This window comes from Hemitrygon akajei, unplaced genomic scaffold (genome assembly GCF_048418815.1).
Source record: "Hemitrygon akajei unplaced genomic scaffold, sHemAka1.3 Scf000073, whole genome shotgun sequence".
Lineage (NCBI taxonomy): Eukaryota > Metazoa > Chordata > Chondrichthyes > Myliobatiformes > Dasyatidae > Hemitrygon > Hemitrygon akajei.
In genome coordinates, this window is record NW_027331959.1 from 2,025,914 (window position 1) to 2,046,076 (window position 20,163).

The 20,163-nt window shown below is 47.8% G+C and overlaps 2 protein-coding genes across 2 annotated transcripts in view; one reads left to right on the plus strand and one right to left on the minus strand.

Annotated features, from left to right (window-relative positions):
• Nucleotides 1-5,268: 5,268 nt before the first annotated feature.
• On the plus strand, nucleotides 5,269-12,291 carry LOC140722238 (uncharacterized). The gene is made up of 3 exons (XM_073037025.1): nucleotides 5,269-5,465; nucleotides 5,747-8,247; nucleotides 12,178-12,291. The coding sequence occupies exons 2-3, from the start codon at nucleotides 5,914-5,916 to the stop codon at nucleotides 12,289-12,291; spliced, it is 2,448 nt and encodes an 815-aa protein (XP_072893126.1). The 5' UTR covers nucleotides 5,269-5,465; nucleotides 5,747-5,913.
• A 4,863-nt stretch (nucleotides 12,292-17,154) lies between these two features.
• The window catches only part of LOC140722271 (uncharacterized), a 30,926-nt gene continuing 27,917 nt past the window's right edge, over nucleotides 17,155-20,163 (minus strand). The window contains exon 5 of the mRNA XM_073037072.1: nucleotides 17,155-19,539. Coding sequence (XP_072893173.1) covers nucleotides 18,938-19,539 — 602 coding nt within the window. The 3' untranslated portion in view covers nucleotides 17,155-18,937. The remainder of the gene's footprint in view (nucleotides 19,540-20,163) is intronic.

The window sequence follows — 20,163 nt, forward strand, 5'->3', positions numbered from 1 at the left end:
GCACAGTTTTGTGCACTTTATGCAGTCCAGTGTAGGTCTGTAGTCTAGTGTAGCTTTCTCTGTGTGTGTTTTTTTTTACGTAGTTCAGTCTAGTTTTTGCACTGTGTCATGTAACACCATGGTCCTGAAAAATCGTTGTCTCATTTTTGCTACGTACTGTACCAGCAGTTATGGTCGAAATGACAATAAAATTGACTTGACTTGATAATATAGTAACTTAACGAAATAAAGGAAAGTTAACAGTGTTATTTGTAAATATGTGTAAATATAACTCCCAAACTATCGAGCCTGAGGTAACAAAGCTTACCTCTTGAGATGTAAGATGTAAGATGCCCTGATGGTAAAGTAGGAAAGTTCAGTAATCCACGGAATAAATGATGGGAGAGAGATATTTGTAATCCAGGGTGAAACGTAGAGAAAAGGCCGTTACTTCAAAATAACCGTCGACGAAGTTCTTATCCGTTGAATCCTTCCACTTACGAGTTATCAGCGAAAGTGACCTGTCACAGGAATACCATCTACCAGGGGTTACCACACAACATAACCAGGCAAGGGTTAACACAAGATATTCCACAATCCACTCCTGTGGATTATACGAAGTGACAGCCACACACATTCGTTGTGGTTCTGTGCACCGATGATCAACCCACTCTTGTAGGCAGAGGAGAGTTCCAAGCCTCAGCTGCGAGTAACTGAAGCTATCAGCTTTTCCAGTCTCTCTCTCTCTCTTTAGACTGACCGACAGCCTGTCTGCAGATCGCTCTCTCTCTCTCATGATTAATCCACAGTTAGCGCTGTCAGCCTGTGACTGACGTCATAGTCCCGCCTCCTCACGCCGGCGCTCTTAAAGAAACAGTCACAGTACGACCGCAGACTCGTAACAGCTGCAACACAACTTCCCGACTTTTGAACTCAATGCTTCAACTAATAAAGACAACCATGCCATTTGCCTTCTTAACCACCCGATCAATCTGTGCAGTCTCTTTCAGGGAGCGATGAACTTGGAGTCTGAGATCCCTCTGATCATCAACACTGTTCAGGGTTTTGCATTTAACAGTGTTCTGTCTCTTTACATTCGACCTACCGAGCTGCCAAGATGATCATCACTGATCAAATCTCACTGAGATTTCTCAGGTCCTGTTGAATTTATAGCCAAGTGCACAAGTACGGGAAGGTACAGGTACAGAGTAACACTGACTTGTGGCAGCATCACAGGCAAGTACATTCAGATAACACGCGGAACACAGATTATACGATTCTCTGTCAGTAACAATCTATACATATGTTTTATGTCATTAACAATATATAAAATACATTGTGTCATGATCAATATTAAAATGTGCATTTTGTGTCAATAACAGACTTGGAAATGTTGAATTTGGTCCCTGTCTCCATTCCTCCTGTAATCCACAACCAGCTCCTTTGTTTTTGTCACAGTGAGGGAGAGGTTGTTTTCTTGACACCACTGTGTCGGGGTGATGACTGCTTCTCTGTCGGCTGCCTCGTTATTATTTGAGATTAGACCAGTCAGTGTAGTGTCATCAGCAAATTTAATTAGCAGATTGGAGCTGTGGGTGGCGACACAAATCATGGGTATACAGAGAGTAAAGGAGGGGGCAAGGAGACACCTCTGTAGGGTATGTGTGCTGGGGGTCAGAGAGACAGAGGTGAGGGAGCCCACTCTCGCGATCTGACAGGAAGTCCAGGATGAAGCTACACAAGACACGGTGAAGGCCGAGGTCTCTGAGCTTCTTGTCGATACTTCTCGCCTTAGTATGGCTACTGCTCTGCCCATGACTGCAAGGAACTGCAGAGAACTTTGGAGAGCGGAGAACATCAGAGAAACAAGCCTCCCCTCCATGGACTCTTCCTACACTTCCCCTGCCTCGGAAAAGCAGGCCATGTACTCAAAGATCCTCACAATCTGGACATTCTTGCTGCAAACCCGCTCCCCCATCGGGGAAGAGATACAAAAGCCTTAAAGCGCGAACCACCAGGCTCAAGGTCGGCTTCCTGTCTGTGGCTATAAGCCAAATGAATGATAAAATGGACTCGACCTCACAGTGTAACTCGACGTGACCCTGTACCAGATGTCTATCTACACTGCACTTTCTCTGCAGACATAATGCTTATTTACATTAGACAGACTGAACTTCTGCTTTGGAAGCTCAGAAGGAAATTTAACTGTTGTCATTTCTGAGTAATACAAATAAATAGAAAAGGCTTCAATCTCGCATTACAATCTGCGGTAACTGGGATTGTGACCGGTGGTGGGTCTCCCATATCAATATCAGAATCAGGTTTAATAGCACCAGCATATGTCATGAAATATGTTGTCTCTGCGGAAGCAGGAGAACTTAATTCATAACAATAGATTTTAACAATTGTGATTTAAAATAAGAATATACTTATTAAATAGTTAAATTATATAATCAGTACAAAATTAAAAAAAAAACTACTTTAATTGTGTGGAACTATTTGACTGACTGGGTTGTTGCTTTGGAAATTCTGCAGTGAAGCTTAACTAAACTGTACACATTTATGAGAAGGTCAGATAAATCAAAAGGCTAAATTCTCACATAAATGGGTCACACATCCAGAGACATCGGCTGCACTTCAGCAGGTAAAACAGTGGAATGAAACATGCTGAAAATATTGCAGAAAAAGAACATTGTCCACCCACCATGAGAGGAAGTGACAGATCCAGATCTCACTGCCTTGTCTATACGGGTGAAAGATGAAGCTACACGTACACGTAGAGCAGTGACCCACAGATGCTGCAGAGAAACGTGAACAGGAAACGGGATCAGGTGACGGGTGGAGGGTCTCCCAGCTGAACCGGTGACTCCGCTCCTAGCCCCTCACACGCTGCCCGACCCATCTGCCGCATTTCCCACATTATTTCATATTTACACCAGATACATATTTAGTTTTTCCCTCCATGTCTTCCCCGTCCCTTTCCCTCCACCCCCAGGTCACAGAGTCACGGGCTCGATTCCCATCCCAGTACAACACACAATTCAGACACAAACAGGAAATGTGCTGGTTTCATTTAAACCAGTCTATGTTTATAAACACTAATTTTTATTCACATTCCTCCAGCCTCACTGGACAGGAACACTGAGACATCAAGTGAGAAACAGCAGGAGGAGGCCATTCAGCCCCTCTAACCATCAACAAGATGGCGGCTGCTCTCCCATCTCAGCCGCATGTTTCTGCCTGATCCTCATTTCCTCGATCCCTTTGATCTCCAGACATCTGCTGGCTTCGGTTTTATGTGAGGACGATCACTGAGTCTTCACCGCCCTCTGTGGTGGGGATTTACAGACATTTCTCACCCTCGGAGTGGAGACATTTCCCCTCAGCTCAGTCCGGGACAGTCCATCCCCCTTTTCAGAGACTGGGCTCCCTGGTTCAACTGGTAACGATGTTGTGCATTTCAATGTGTTCACCTCTCAGTCCTCGATTCTCTAAATGAAAGGGTTATTACATTTGATCTTTCTCCATCTGATGACCCACCACTCCAGGGACCAGTCTGGTGAATCTTCATTGCACTCTCTATAACAAATACTCTCTAACCTCTTTGTTAATCCTCTGTGGCATTAATTACCACCTTCTGCAGCCCGGTGTTGCCCCAAACACTCACCTCCCCCCTGTCACTATTTCCACCTTCCCACCTCCCCTCTCACCTGGATCCACCTCTCACTCCCCAGCTCTTGCCCCATCCCCACCCCTCACCTCTTTTCTCTGACTATTTCCCGTCCACTCTCAGTCCAGAGGGAGGGTCTCGGCCCGAAATGTTGACGGTCCATTTCCCTCCACAGATGCTGCCCGACCCACTGAGTTCCTCCGGCAGTTTGTTCTTTGGTCTGTATAACCCGTGTTAGTATGGGGAGCGGGATTTTACACCATATTCCAGGGACAGTCTCAACAAATCCCAAATAATTGTCACTTGGCCCCGCTTGCAGGGCAACAGTCTGCCGGTGTTTGCCCCCCAATGTGTTAATCTCTCTGCTCGCCACCACCGTGGGCTCAGACATTTCCACAGATGAACCCCTCCTGTCCCCACCGGGACAAACATCCTGTCCGACCCCGTCTCTCACCATCTTTATCCTTTCAATAAAATACCCCCTCTCCCTCCCTCACCACGGGGAGCCGGCATCAAACCGACGGGCCGAGCGGTCTCCTCCTACCTCTCAGTGACACATCAGACTCGCCGCAGGAGACGCTTCACAAACGCCTCAACTTCCCTCGGAGGGAAATGGAAATAAATCAGAAAGCGGACGTTTACTTTGGGATTTGTTCCGCTCTGAGGGGAGATCGACACTTGAGCGGGAAACGGTTTCAGCGGGTAACGCCCACTCGGCTTGTCCGCTTCCACTATTGGGTGTAACCAGTGATTGACATCGCTTCGCATCAATGGGAGTAGCGCAGCTCCTGAAGCTTTGGTTTTCAGCGGTGGGGGAGGGGTGGTCACGTGATTGGTAGCTCAGCCGTTAAACCGATAAAGCTCGAGCTCTCCAGCGCGTGGGTGACGTAAGACACCGCGCACGCGAGGGCAGGTCCCGATGTGGGTAGCCCATGTGTGACGTCAGGCGCGTGGATTCACCTATTTGACGTCACCTGTGGGAGAGCGCTCCCATTTGAAAACGCCTGAATGGACGTTTCTGATGATTTCAGTGGGACAACAACATTAATCACGGGTTTCATCACTGAATCCAGTGTTGTGAGATGTAAAGTCCCCGGTTATGTGTCCGGCTGTGCCGTGTTGTTGGTGGAGTGGGCAGCGTGGTGTTTGTCTCGATTCGGGTCACAACACCAGAATTGCCAGCGGGGTCCACACACAGTGTATTAGTCAACAGAAAACCTCTCGTCCCTGCAGTCTTTGTCCCCTGGTAAACTCAGCACCCTGACAATGTGGACCATAGACACCCCTTCCTCTTTAAAGTCAGTCATTCATTCAGACAGCTGATCGCTGAGAGGAATTATATTTATTGGTCATTAAAGTTCGCCCAGATTCGTTTGGACGGATTTGATGAGGAGTTCGGGGTGTCACAGTGAAAGGGCCGGAGGGCCAAACTCTCTCCGTTGTCCAAACATCCTTCCAGGTGAGGCGACACTTCACCTGTGAATCTACCGGGGTCGCCTATTGTGTCCGCTGCTCCCGATGCGGCCGCCTCTACACTGGTGACACCGGCTCTGTGCTGCCTTTATGGCAGTTATTTAGTTTATAATATTTTCGCATAGTAATTTGTTAGCATTTTTTCAGTTAAAGTTAGGATTGTTTAAATCAATTGATTTGTCTGTAATACATCGCGGCTGCGATGACGTCACATCCGGGTTCGCCGCGTCTTGTGGGGAATTACCGGTTTGAGATTCACGCAAGGGTGGGGGTCACTCACATGTGCGACCATAACGCTGACTAGGGTCTCTCTATGCACCAAAGACACAGTGAAAGCAACGCTGTAAGTCATTAGATAATCGGTATTTTGAGTTAGAATGTTAACGCCGATTCTGTTAAAAGTAACGACGGTCGGTAAGGTTTACCTTTTCGTCAGTTAAAGAGTCGGGATAGTTTGTATTGAAGTGTATCTAAAGCAGCCAATGGAGCAGCTAGATTCTGACTGTATGCTGCACTTTAATGTAATGTAGTTATTGTAGTTTTACCTTTGCAAGTATTCACAATGTAAATGTGATATTTAGAAGGGAACAAACACTGTACCAATCTTGTATTGTTTTTCAACAGTTTTCACCATGCGTTAATGTGAAGAGTGAACAGTAAATGGTTAATCTTACTGCGGTCTCGTTTGCATTGATTCTGGTTTATCTCGACGTTTACCTCGGCGTTACTTCACACCCGAGCGAGAACGTTACAGTGAAAAAGCGGCATTATCAGGTGTTTAAAGTGCAGCCATGTCAACCCGATCCAGCATCAAGTCGTTGTCAAAGTCATCGTCATCCTGCGACAGGGGCAGTAGGGCATCAAGTAAGGCCACCCAAGCAAGAGCGAAAGCAGAAGCCGCCAAGGTGCGAGCGCGCTTTGCCAAAGAAGAATTAGAAGTAAAGATGAAAGCGGCTGCCAGAGAAGCCGAAAACCAGAAGGAAGCGGCTGCCAGAGAAGCCGAAAACCAGAAGGAAGCGGCTGCCAGAGAAGCCGAAAACCAGAAGGAAGCGGCTGCCAGAGAAGCCGAAAACGAATTGGAAAGGAAAAGGGTAGAGGCACGGTTAGAAGCGCTGAAGCTAGAACGAGAAGCAGCAGCTGCCGAGGTGGAAGCAGAGTTAATAGAAGACGCCGAAGAAATGCATGATCCGAAGGACGGAAAATCTACCTCAGAAAAGATCGGATTGGAACGTACAAGGGACTATGTCCAATCTCAAATGGAATGGAAGACTCTTTCTTCCTCTCCTTACTTATTCGATAACGTCCCACTTCACGAGGAGTCTTGGAGAGGCCCGACGGCATCACGTCCATCCGAGGAAGATAATTTACCCTCGCAACTCCGCGATGAACCCAGGAATGCAAGGGCTCACGACAAGTACTTCTCGACACCGAACTTACCGGATTTGGGGAGAAGAGAGGCAAAGACTGAGTCCAGACCAGCAAATCCCATAACAGATGTACGCCCTCAGTCATGTACCTGTGGACATGTTCCCTCAGCCCGCACGCCACTTGCAGACGAATCCGCAGCACGGTATTTCGCACGACGGGATCTCGTCACTTCAGGACTATACCAGTTCGACGATAAACCTGAAAATTACCGTGCATGGTACTCCACTTTCACCAACGCTATCGACGGAGTCCAGCTCAGAGCAACCCAGGAGTTGGATCTTATGGCAAAATGGCTGGGAAAAGAATCATGCGAACAGGTGAGACGCATGCGTTCAGTGTACATCAACAAACCCGAGCTAGCATTGAAGAAAGCATGGGAGAGACTTCAGGAGGGCTACGGAGCCCCCGAAATTATTGAGGCGGCGCTATGCCAACGTTTGGGAAATTTTCCTAAGGTGTCAGCCAAGGACCACACCAAGCTAAGAGAATTTGGAGATTTACTCATGGAGATTCAAGGCGCCAAAGAAGATGGCCACTCAGCTGGTCTAGTATACCTAGACACTCCAACCGGGATTAGACAACTCGTGGACAAACTTCCATTTGGGCTGCAGGACAGGTGGTTGTCCGTTGCCTCAGATTACAAGGAAGAACACGAAGGTCAATTCCCTCCCTTCGAGTATTTCACCAGGTTCGTGTGCAAGGAGGCGAAGAAGCGAAACGATCCTAGCCTCATAGGTCCAGGAAGCAGTACAATTTACACCAAGCCAGATAAATCCACTTCGAATAATTCCAACATCACTAAACCAGTCTCAGCGCTTAAGACTGAAGTCCTTACAACTAACAACGACTCTAGCAAGAATTGTCCATTGCATAACAAACCCCACCCCCTCAAAAGATGCAGAACGTTTAGGGAAAAACCCCTCGAAGAGAGGAAGGCCCTTCTCAAGGAGAAAGGAATATGTTTTAGATGCTGTTCCTCGACCTCTCACTGTGTGAGAGAGTGTACGATCGCCGTGAAGTGCCTGGAATGCGATAGCACTAATCACGACTGGGCCATGCATCCTGGCCCGTTACCGCAAACCAACGAAGCTCCTTCACCCCCACAACAGGACGGCGGGGAGGGAGAAGCTCACTCCAGCACACCTGTTGTCAGCTCGAGCTGTACGGAAGTTTGCGGTCAAGCTCAGGCAAGCCGTTCTTGTTCAAAGATCTGTCTCACTAAGGTGTACCCTAAGGGAGCCAAAGACAAGGCCATCAAAGCCTACGTAATTCTGGACGATCAGAGCAACCGCTCGCTAGTCAGTCCAAAGTTCTTTAACTTGTTCAACATTGAGAGTGAGCAGTTCCCATACTACCTTAGAACTTGCTCAGGCAACATGAAAACTTACGGAAGGAGGGCCGAAGGCTTCCAGATCGAGTCCCTGGATGGTAAAGTCCTCATCTGTCTCCCCCCACTCGTAGAGTGCGAGAAAATCTTGAATAACCGCACTGAGATCCCGACGCCAAGTGCGGTGCTACACCAACCACATCTCCACCACATCGGCAAATACATCCCAGAGCTGGATCCAGAAGCAGAAATACTCCTGCTATTAGGAAGAGATGTTCTCCAGGTGCACAAGGTTAGGCAGCAGGTCAATGGACCACACGACGCCCCCTTTGCCCAACGCCTGGATCTGGGCTGGGTGGTGATAGGAGAGGTGTGCCCTGGCAACGAACACAAATCAACGGTTAACACACTCAAGACCAATGTGCTAGAGAGTAGCCGCCATATGATTCTTCAACACCGCACAAGTTCCAGGTGCGTCCAGGAAGCACCACAAGGCTTTAACAAGCGCAAAGTAACTGACGAGACGCTGGGTCAGTCTGTCTTTGCTCATAAGGAGCACGATAATAAACTTGCTCCATCGACTCAAGACGCCATCATCTTAAAAACGGAGGACACCAAGGTCTTCAGAGACAAAGCAAATAGTGGGGTCGCCCCACTAGCTTTCAGAGAACCACGCCAGTGCTTGCCAAACAACAAAGAGCAGGCAGTCAAGCGGTTCACGCCCTTGCAAAAAACCACGAAAAGGAGACCTGAGATGCAGCAAAGCATCCGATCGACCCACGAGGTACTGGGCACACCAATGGCAGAGGTCACAGCCATTATGAATGCACGACCACTCCTACCCGTGTCTTCTGACCCGGAAAAACCCTTCATACTGTCGCCATCAATGCTCCTTACGCAGAAGGCAGGAGCTGCCCCTCCACCAGGGGACTTCTCCGATAAGGACCTGTACACAAAGCAATGGAGAAGGGACCTTCAAGTTGGAGATTTAGTCCTGCTCAAGGACAAGCAAATCGCCGGCAACTGCTGGCCAATGGCCAGAATCACTGCCACATTCCCTAGTAGGGATGGACATGTCAGGAAGGTTGAATTGAAAACTACCGACCAAGGCGATGGGAAAATTTACCAAAGGCCTGTTACAGAAGTCATTCTACTTCTACCTAACGACTGATTTAGAGACTGAAGTTTGTATTATGTTCATTGTGACCTTACGAAGGCCAAGCGGGGAGTGTGCTGCCTTTATGGCAGTTATTTAGTTTATAATATTTTCGCATAGTAATTTGTTAGCATTTTTTCAGTTAAAGTTAGGATTGTTTAAATCAATTGATTTGTCTGTAATACATCGCGGCTGCGATGACGTCACATCCGGGTTCGCCGCGTCTTGTGGGGAATTACCGGTTTGAGATTCACGCAAGGGTGGGGGTCACTCACATGTGCGACCATAACGCTGACTAGGGTCTCTCTATGCACCAAAGACACAGTGAAAGCAACGCTGTAAGTCATTAGATAATCGGTATTTTGAGTTAGAATGTTAACGCCGATTCTGTTAAAAGTAACGACGGTCGGTAAGGTTTACCTTTTCGTCAGTTAAAGAGTCGGGATAGTTTGTATTGAAGTGTATCTAAAGCAGCCAATGGAGCAGCTAGATTCTGACTGTATGCTGCACTTTAATGTAATGTAGTTATTGTAGTTTTACCTTTGCAAGTATTCACAATGTAAATGTGATATTTAGAAGGGAACAAACACTGTACCAATCTTGTATTGTTTTTCAACAGTTTTCACCATGCGTTAATGTGAAGAGTGAACAGTAAATGGTTAATCTTACTGCGGTCTCGTTTGCATTGATTCTGGTTTATCTCGACGTTTACCTCGGCGTTACTTCACACCCGAGCGAGAACGTTACAGGCTCCTCCGCAGTTGTGCGGGGTAGGGTTGTTTTGGGGGGGGGGGGGGGTGGCGCGGATCGATGTTATTGTTCCCTTTTGTACGGGAGGGGTGGGTTTCGTGGTTTGATGATCGGGATGCCGTTCTTTTTGATGCGGGGGTGGGGTGGGAGTTTGATTTTTCTCTGAACGACTTTCATGCTCTTTCTTTGTTTTGTGGTTCTCTGGAGAAAAAAAACCCGCAAGAGTTGTTTATGGATACCTGCCTTGATAATAAACTGACCTTTGAACTATCCGCTCCCAGCGGGACTTACCGGTGTCCAAACATTTTCATTCCGATTCCGATTCCCGTTCCCGTTCCGACGTGTCAAACCATCGCCTCCTCTTCTGCCAGTTTAAGGCCACCCTCAGCGTCCAGAATCTGCACCGTATATTTCGTCTGGGTAGCACCCCCCCCCCAACCTGAAGGTATGAATATCGATTTCTCCTTCCGGTGAACAAATCTCCCTCCCTCCCACTCCCTCTCTTCCTCTCTGACTTTTCACGTGCTCTCACGTGCTTAGCACGTCTCTCTGGGTCCACTGCTCCTATTCGCCACTCTCCTCTCCTATTAGATTCTATTATCTTCTGCTCTTGAGCTTTCCCACCTACCTGGCTTCACCTATCATCATCCAGCCAGCCATTTCCTCGCCCGCCCCGATTTTATTCAGATATTTCCCCCATTCCATCTCAGTCCTGAAGGAGGGTTCAATTAGAAACGTCGACTGTTGACTCTTTTCGATAGATGCTGCCTGAGTTCCGCCAGCATTTTGTGTGATTTCCAGCATCTGCAGATTTTGTCGTGTTTGTGAATTACCTCTCATTTGGAGGGGTTGGGTGGAAGAGTGGATATGGCCGGTGCAGAGAGATCAACCGTACAGAGCCTCGACGTTGATTTCTTTCTCTTCATTCCTGAATCCGAACTTCCCATCTTTGAGCTGGAGAGATGTCTATGAGATTCCGATCTGCACCACAGTCGATGGGTGAAAAGGAAGCTGAGAGCATTACACAACTAGAGGAAGCTGACTGCTGAGAGAAACAATCCGTCAGGATTCCCCTCCCTGCTGACGGGGATTCTCTTATACAGAACGCTTGGAACATGCCCCCGGAATTGTCCTGGATCACCACAATAGAGTCAGGAAACTTCTCCTGCATCACTCTGATTCCTCTTGAGACAGGCGCACGCGCTCTACTTGCATAACCTCCTCCATGGACTCGATGCCGTGTGGCGAGCGAGGAGCCAGTCGGTTATCCAGCCATCAAGTGGAACAGACAGATTAATCATTTCGTCCAGACTATCCTGCTCGTCCCGGACTGCGATCTCCCGTAGGACCCCTGCATTCAGTCCACACTGGAAGGCAGTGATGAGAGATCTCTGATGCAAACCCCTCTCTCCTGCAGGCGTGTGGAATTTAACTGCCCCCGTAAAATGTCGAACAGGCTGAGTGGAGGTCCATCTAGAAGATAGACCATGTACGCCAGTTTTTGCCCACCGTCACCAAAACAACCAGGCTGGGCATGGAATGTCAGCTCGCATTTGGGAATAAACATCCTGCAACAATCAGGATCAGTATAATATCCGCCTGGTTGAGAAATATATATAGGTTCGGATATGGTCCGAGTGCGGAGCAAGAGACACTGAAGCAGGTCGATAGTTCACACACTTTAATACGAACAGAGTTAGAGAAAAGAATAAACGCTACGCCAAACAGGGCCATTAAATAAATTCTCAAAAGGAAAATGAAGCCGACAGTGCGGTTGAAAGGAATAACTTAATATAAAATGAACAACAACACACACAAAATGCTGGTAGAACACAGCAGGCCAGGCAGCATCTATAGGGAGAAGCGCTGTCGACGTTTCGGGCCGAGACCCTTCGTCAGGACAGGAGCCTTCATCCTGACTATAAAAACTGCAGTATAAAAACCCTGTGACCACAAGGAGCTGCCAGTTTATTGGTCGACTCGTGTACGAGTAACCTCGTTCCATGGTTCTTGGGACTATCAGTTCTAAGTCTAGCATCGTTCCTGGATTCTCTACTAAAACCAAGACTCCGGGTAAAGACTCCCTTGGCACCAATTCCGCGCTCGCACCGACCGTAACGCCTCCCGCCATGGCCTCCGCGCCCGTGTTCAGCATTTGGGTTCGTTCCAGCGCCACGTCCTTGCAACAGAACGAACTGGCCACGATGAACCCAGCGGACACAGATCCCGTACAACAGACCCTGGCCAGCCAGGGCTACCTAATGGGCGCCCAAGACCAACTACTTCAGGAGATCAGGGAAAACCTTTGGACACTAACCAGGAATGTGCAGGAGGTCAGTGAACAAGCGGACCGGGTCTCCACTTCTGATTCTCCGGCTGCTTACTCTTCATGAGGCTTCGCGAAGTGTGGCCAGGTATTCCATTGAGTTCCGGACCTTGGCCACAGATTCTGGGTGGAATGACAAGGCCCTACGCAAGGTTCCCGACAGGGCCTCTCGGACCAGATAAAGGATGAGTTTGCCGCGAGGGACGACACGGACAGTCTGGACTCTCTGATCTCGCTAGTCATTCGGTTAGATCATCGACTTCGAGAACGTCTGAGAGAGGATACCCGTTACTCCGTTCCTCGGGCCATCCCACGGTCCACCTTACCTTCTCCAACCAGCCCTAACCTCTCTCCCACTTCCGTTCCTCGGGCCATCCCACGGTCCACCTTACCTTCTCCAACCAGCCCTAACCTCTCTCCCACTTCCGTTCCTCGGGCCATCCCACGGTCCACCTTACCTTCTCCAACCAGCCCTAACCTCTCTCCCACTTCCGTTCCTCGGGCCATCCCACGGTCCACCTTACCTTCTCCAACCAGCCCTAACCTCTCTTCCACTTCCGTTCCTCGGGCCATCCCACGGTCCACCTTACCTTCTTCAACCAGCCCTAACCTCTCTCCCACTTCCGTTCCTCGCAGAGCTCCCGCTCCTACTGTTCTGGTGAGTCCGACGACACTCCCTTCAGCCCCCCCAGACTCGGATGCAGATCCCAGCTACTGTGAATTACCAACGACAGTCTCTGTCCCTATCTGCTCTGCCAACTGTCCCCCATCGAGCGGAATTACAATGTGGGGAATCGGGAACTACTGGCAGTCAAACTAGTCCTGGAAGAATGGAGGCACTGGCTGGAGTGGGCAGAACAAACGTTTGTGCTATGGACTGATCATTAAAAACCTGGGGTATATTCAGACCGCCAGACGTCTGAACTCCCGCCAGGCCTGTTGAGCATTATTTTTCCGACAGTTCAAGTTTTCCCTCACATACTGTCCAGGGTCCAAGAACCGGAAGCCGGACGCGCTCTCCTGCCAATACAACTCCAAGGAGGACACTTCCAGCCCAGGGACTGTCCTCCCACCATCCTGAGTGGTTGCCACCCTCACTTGGGAGATCAAGTCGAAAGTAAAAGAAGCCCAATGGGATGACCCCGACCCCGGCAATGGACCCGGCGATTACCTGTATGGCCTCAGGTTCTTCAATGGGGGTACACGTCTCCGTTCGCCTGCCACCCCAGGAGTGACCGGGCCCCAGCGCTCCTGAAAAAACACTTTCGGTGGCCGTCCATGGAGGCGGATACCCCTTCCTATGTCTCGGCATGTTCCATCTCTGCCCGGTGAAAAACCTCTCATCGGCCACCTGCGGGTTTACTTCGTCCTCTACCCGTCCATGGTCATCCCTGGTCACACATCGTCCTAGACTTGGTCACCGGTCTACCATCTTCACATGAGAACACCACCATACTCACCGTGGTAGACCGATTCTCCAAGGCACTTGGTAGCCCTCCCTAAACTCCCTTCCTCCTAAGAAACCGCAGATCTTCTCATCCGCCACGTCTTCCGCCTCCACGGAATCCCCGCAGACATCGTCTCCGATCGAGGTCCTCAGTTCATCTCACTGGTATGGAAGGCCTTCTGTCAAACCTTAGGTACAACGGTCAGCCTGTCATCCAGCTTCCACTCCCAGACCAACAGGCAGATGGAACGGGTCAACCAAGACCTGGAGGAGACACTACGCTGTGTAATGGCAAACAACCCGTCGACTTGTAGCGACCACCTCCCGTGGGTTGAGTACTCCCACAACTCTGTAGTAAGCTCAGCCATTAGTAGGTCCCCATTTGAGTGTTCCCTGGGGTACAAATCCCCGCTGTCCCCCGCGCAGGTAGAGGATATTGCAGTACCATCGTTTCAGGACCTTATCGATCGGTCCTTTAAGGTGTGAGAGGAGACACGGACGGCCCTACTCAGATGAGGAAGACGTAATAAGAAGACAACCGACCGAAACTGGACTTCGGTGCCCGAGTACCAACGAGGGCAGATGGTGTGGCTTTCATCCAGGGACATCCTGCTGAAGAACGAGCATAGGAAACTTGCCCTTTGCTTCCTGGGACCATTCAAGGTCGAAAGTGTTATCAATCCCGCAGCGGTCCGCCTAAAATTGCCAAGATCCATGCGCATCTACCCAACTTTTCAAGTTTCCCAGTTAACGGAGTTTCCATCAGCCCCTTGTATCCCCCGACTGAGACTCCCCCAGCTGCCCGTATCATCAATGACCATCCGGCATACACTGTCCGAAGACAACTGGATGTGCGCCGTAGGGGCAGGGGTCTCCAATACCTGGTAGACTGGGAAGGGTGTGGTCCAGAAGAGCGTTCCCCCGCTCCTTCATCCTAGACCCATTCCTCATCCAAGATTTTCATCGGGACCATCCAGACCGGCCTGCAGCATCGCCTGGCTGTTCCCGTTGAGGGAGGGGTGATGTCATGGTCCCTTCAGGCAATCGCCCACCTGGCTATTTTCCTCAGGAATTGGGCCTCAGTCACCTCGTTCAGTTCCCAATCATTCCCAGGTTCCACTAACTACAAACACCAGTTTTCTATCAACAACTGCAGTATAAAAGCCCTGTGAGCACAACAAGGAGCTGCCAGTACGTTGGTCGAGTCCGGTGTGAGTAACCTCGCTTCATGGTTCTTAGGATTACCAGTTCTAGGTGTAGCATCGCTCCTGGATACCGACTCCATTAATAACGACTCCCGACTCTGCCTCCGCATCCGTGTTCTGCACTTGGGTTCATCCACCGAGTAACACTCTTGCCTCGCTTTCACTCTTTCTCTATCTGAACAACTTTTGATACTTGATATTTTTGTCTAACTTACCTTAATTTTTCATCTTGTCTCTCCAGTGTGTTTTATTAGTTGTCTCCTGTTGTTTATGTAAAAGCTTTCCAATCCTCTCACTTCCCACTGTTTTCTTCCTATATTATATCAAAAACAGAAACAGAAGAATATCTGTGGATGTTGGAAATCCAAGCAACACATACACAAAACACTGGAGGAAACCAGGAGGCCAGGCAGCATTTAAGGGAAATAGTAAACAGTCGACGTTTCGGGCCAAGACTCTTCATCAGGACTGGGGAAAAATAAAGATGAGACGTCAGAGGAAGAAGTGTGGAGGTGAAAGGGGTGGAAGAAGCGGTAAGTGATAGGTGAAACTGGGAGGGGGGAGTAGTGAAGGATAAAACTCCTTAGGATAGAATTTCCTTCACGATTTTAGAAAGATCATTGCCAATGCCTCCACATTTCTACAGATGCCTCTTTCAGATCTCTGGGGTGTACATCATCTGGTCCAGGTGACCTATTTACCTTCAGACCATCTCTTTCCCAAGAATCTTCTTCCGAGTAACGTGACTTTACACATTCTGAACACTGACCTCTGGGACTTCCATATTCCCGTCAGCATCTTCGACAGATAAGAGTGATGTACAAGACTTATTCGGCTCACCTGCCATCACCTTGCACTCCCACCACATTACTACCTCTCCAATCCATTTTTCAGTGGTTTGATCTCCACTTCCGCCTCTCTTTTACACTATATGTACCTGAAGAAAAATTTGGTATCCTCTTTATTACTGGCTAGCTCACCTATGTATTCCATCTTTTCCTTAATTATTTTAGTTGCATTGTGTTGGTTTTTAAAAGCTGCCCAATCCATTAACTTCCTAGTAATTTTTGCTCTGTTTTCCGTTGTTTTTTATGCTGTCTCTGGTTTCTCTTATGTGCCACGGTTTTGTCACCTTACCTTTATAATTCTACTTCCTCTTTGTGATGTGTAAATCCAGTGCCTTCCGAATTGCTTCCAGAAATTTCAGCCACTGCTGCTCGGTTTTCATCCGTACCCAAGTACTTTACAAATCACTTTTGACCAATTTTTCTTTTACACCTCTCTAATTCTCTTTATTCAGCATCTGATTTTAGCTTCTCCTTCTCTAATGTCAGGGTGAATTTGATCATATTAAGATCACTTGTCTTTAAGAGTTCTTTCAACTTCAGTGACCTAATTAATTCTGGTTCATTACAACACCCAATCCAGAATAGCTGATCCCCATCTGGGCTCAACCACGAGCTGCTCTAAAAAAACATCTTGTAGCGATTCAAGGAATTCCTCCTCTGAGACCAACACCATCCTAATTTTCCTAATCACCTGGATGACAATCCCCCATGACTAGTGTAACATTGCCCTTTTGGTACGCATTTTCCATCTCCCAGTGTAACTTGTGGACCACATACTTACTACTGTTTGGAGGTCTCTATACAATTCCCATCAGGGTTTTTTTTTTACATTTGCAGTTCTTTAATTCTACCCACAGATTCTGCACTTTCCAACCCTATGCCACCTCTTTCTAATGATTTTATTTAATATTTTACCTACAAAGCCACACAAACCCACTACCAGCTTGTTCTTGGCTTATTCTTACAATAAACAGGTAGGTATCTGGGAAACAAGAGGACCTGCAAATACAAAGTGCCCTGCGAATGCTGTGGTCAAATCAAGACGTACAAAAAAGCTGGATAAACTCAGCAGGTCGAGCAGCATCCGTTGAAAGAAGCAGTCAAAAAGAGGACCTGCAGATGTTAGAAATCTAGAGAACATCACACAAAGTGCTGCAGGAGCTCAGCATGTCAAGCAGCATCTATGGATGGGAATCAACATTTTGGGCCAAGACCATTCATCGGGGCTTTTGATTCCCACGTATGTGGAAAACCAACAAGAATAGAAAGTAGTGGAAATAGAAAAACCCTTTGACAAAATTTAGTTCAAGGCTATAAAAAATGCAAAACAGAGCTCAATACTTAACAAATACAACAGAGGCAATACGAACTTTCATCAATACCGACATTAACTTTTTTTATAAAAATATATTTGTCCCATTTCAATCAGTAAAATTTACAAAGATAAATAAGAACTTTAGAAAAGTCTATTGGCACTCAAACCCACTAGACTAACACTACCTTGGACAGAAGGAGGAAAAGAAATAACACACATGAAAAAAAAATCACACAAGAGTCAGATAAAACTAAGTATATATTTTCATCAAAAATGAACAGGATTCAGTACTCCATGTGTGTATATGCAATTGTGATAAGTAACACAGACCAGGAAACTTCAATGTGAGGCCCACTCAGAAAAATTAATTATCACTATGGAAGGAAACATCAACCACTGGAATGAGAATGACCCTCCATGGGAGACATCTCAACGATCTGAGCAGAAGAGATGTTGACAAGGAAGCATCGAGCACCTGACTGAGAGTTGGAGACCTCTTCCCAGAAACAGAGGGGTCCCTTGCAGAATAACAGGACAAAGTAGTTAACAAAAGTAAGAAAAAAAATCAAAAATACATTAAATACAACAAACAAGGCAATAAGTACAGAAAATGCCAAGAGAAACCAGACACAATCCAACACATTCCAGGATCCTGCAGCAGTTTAACTCAATCTGATTACTTACAAAGCAACAAACAAGTGGCAAATATCATTCACCAAAATCTTGCTTTAAAATACCAACTCATGAATGCCCTCCATCACTTCAGAAAGGCACCATGAATTCCAGCCTGATGCAGTTTTAGAGCCAAAATCTTACAAATTATATGATAATCAATACATTATTTCACATAGGACAATCCATAATAAACATCCGGATATAACATTACAAGATAAACAAGCAGGAACAACTACTTCAATAGATAAAACCATTCCCAACACACACATGTTCTTCGACCAGTAGAGCACCTCACCACAGGTGTTGCTTGTGCCATCAGTCAGACAAACAAAAGATTTTCTCTGTCAATCAGCATCGAATTGTTTCCACTCTGTCATTTGTAGCCACGTCCCGCTGCTGATTCCCTTCTCCTCATCATACGTTCTTACCCCGACCATCCTCCAGTACACCAAACTCTGCCCTGTGCGGACCCGCCTCCGGTTTCTGACCTTGCTCAGTTGAACATCCAATTAATGGTTTCCATTCTGATTTTACTCTTTAGAGGAGAGTGGTGTTTTATAACAACCCTGTAGAAGCAGGGAAAAGCCCTGAATAAGGAGGTTAACTACCAATGTCATTCTCTATCAGCGCAGAGATTTGAGGGGTGAAGAACATGTCAGGCAGAACTGCAGTCAGCTTAACTTCTTCAGTCTGCAGAAAATGCAAAGGAAACCTCTTCACTCACAGAGTGGTGACTGTTTGGAACCCATCACCACAGGGAGAGCGAGAGATGAATAACAGGGGAGGATTTAAAAGGACTGCCCTGGAGCAGAATCACTGGCAGGGTCCAGCAGGCCTGAGTTGACTGTCTACTGTACACAAGGTGTGTTATAAATTCACTAAGTACCGGAGACCAAGTTTAAAATAGAACTGATTTGTTTGCCTCAGATCCAGAATATTAAACACCAGTCCCATTAAAGGTGAATGTGCAGCAGAAGGAACTCCTCCCATTCCCAGTGAGCAGGGTGCAGAACTGGGTGTGGTGAGCAGCAGCAATAATTGCAGAGATCAGCACCGACAGTCACTCTCGAAATTACATTCAGCAACGGTGATGGACAAATATCCAGCATGCAGCTTATTGAAACTTTCTACCCAGTGTGAACCCAGTAGTGTGTCACAAGGTTAGATTACTGAGTGAATCCCTTCCCACATTCACAGCAGGTAAACAGCCTCTCCCCAGTGTGAACTCAATGATGCACATTTGGTGGAGATTGCTGAGAGAATCTTTTCCCAAAGCCTGATTGGCCTCTACCCAGTGTGAACTTGCTGCTGTCTGAGTAGATAAGCTGACTGAATGAATCACTTCCCAAACTCACAGCAGATGAACGGCCTCTCCCCAGTGTGAACTCGCTGGTGTCTCAGTAGATGAGATGACCGAGTGAATCCCTTCCCACAGTCTGAGCAGGTGAACAGCCTCTCCCCAGTGTGAACTCGTTGGTGACTCTGTAGGGTGGATGACTGAGTGAAAGTCTTCCCACAGACTGAGCAGGTGAACAGCCTCTCCCTTGCATGAACTGACTGGTGTCTCCGTAGGTGAAATAATAAAGTGAATCCTTTCCCACAGTCTGAGCAGGTGAACGACTTCTCCCCAGTGTGAAATCGCTGGTGTCTATGAAGGTCGGATGATCGATGAAATCCCTTCCCACAGTCTGAGCAGGTGAATGGTCGCTCCCCAGTGTGAACTGACTGGTGTGCCAGCAGATCAGATGACCGAGCAAATCCTTTCCCACATTCACGGCAGGTGAATGGCCTCACCCCAGTGTGAACTCGCTGGTGTATCAGTAGATCAGATGACCGAGCGAATCCCCTCCCACATTCACAGCAGGTGAACGGCCTCTCCCCAGTATGAACTCGCTGGTGTGTCAGCAGATCACATGACCGAGTGAATCCCTTCCCACAGTCTGAGCAAATGAATGGCCATACTCCAGTGTGAACTGACTGGTGTGCCAATAGGGAGGATGATCGAGTGAATCCTTTCGTGCACACTGAGCAGGTGAACGGCCACTCCCCAGTGTGAACTGACTGGTGTGCCAATAGGGAGGATGACTGAGTGAATCCCTTCCCACAGTCTGAGCAGGTGAACGGCCTCTCTTCAGTGTGAACTCGCTGATGTTCCTTCAGTTTAGATGAGCATTTGAATCCCTTCCCACAGTCTGAGCAGGTGAACGGCTGCTCCCCGGTGTGAACTCGCTGGTGTGCCATTCGGTCAGATATTTGCCTAGTGAATCCTTCCCCACAATTTCAGCAGATGACCAGCCTCTGCTCAATGTGAACTGATTGGTGTGCCCATAGCTGGAAAGATCGTCTGAATCCCTTCTCACATACAGAACAGGTGAATAGCCTTGTCCCGCGGGGTGTGAACTTGCTGATGTACCTTTAGTTGATATGAACGAGTGATTCCATTCCCAGACTGAACAGGTGAATTTTACCTGTGTGAAATAACGGGCGTACCAATCGGTCAGATGATAGAGTGAATCCCTCCCCACAGTCTGAGCAGGAAGGATGATTGAGGGAATCCCTTGCTC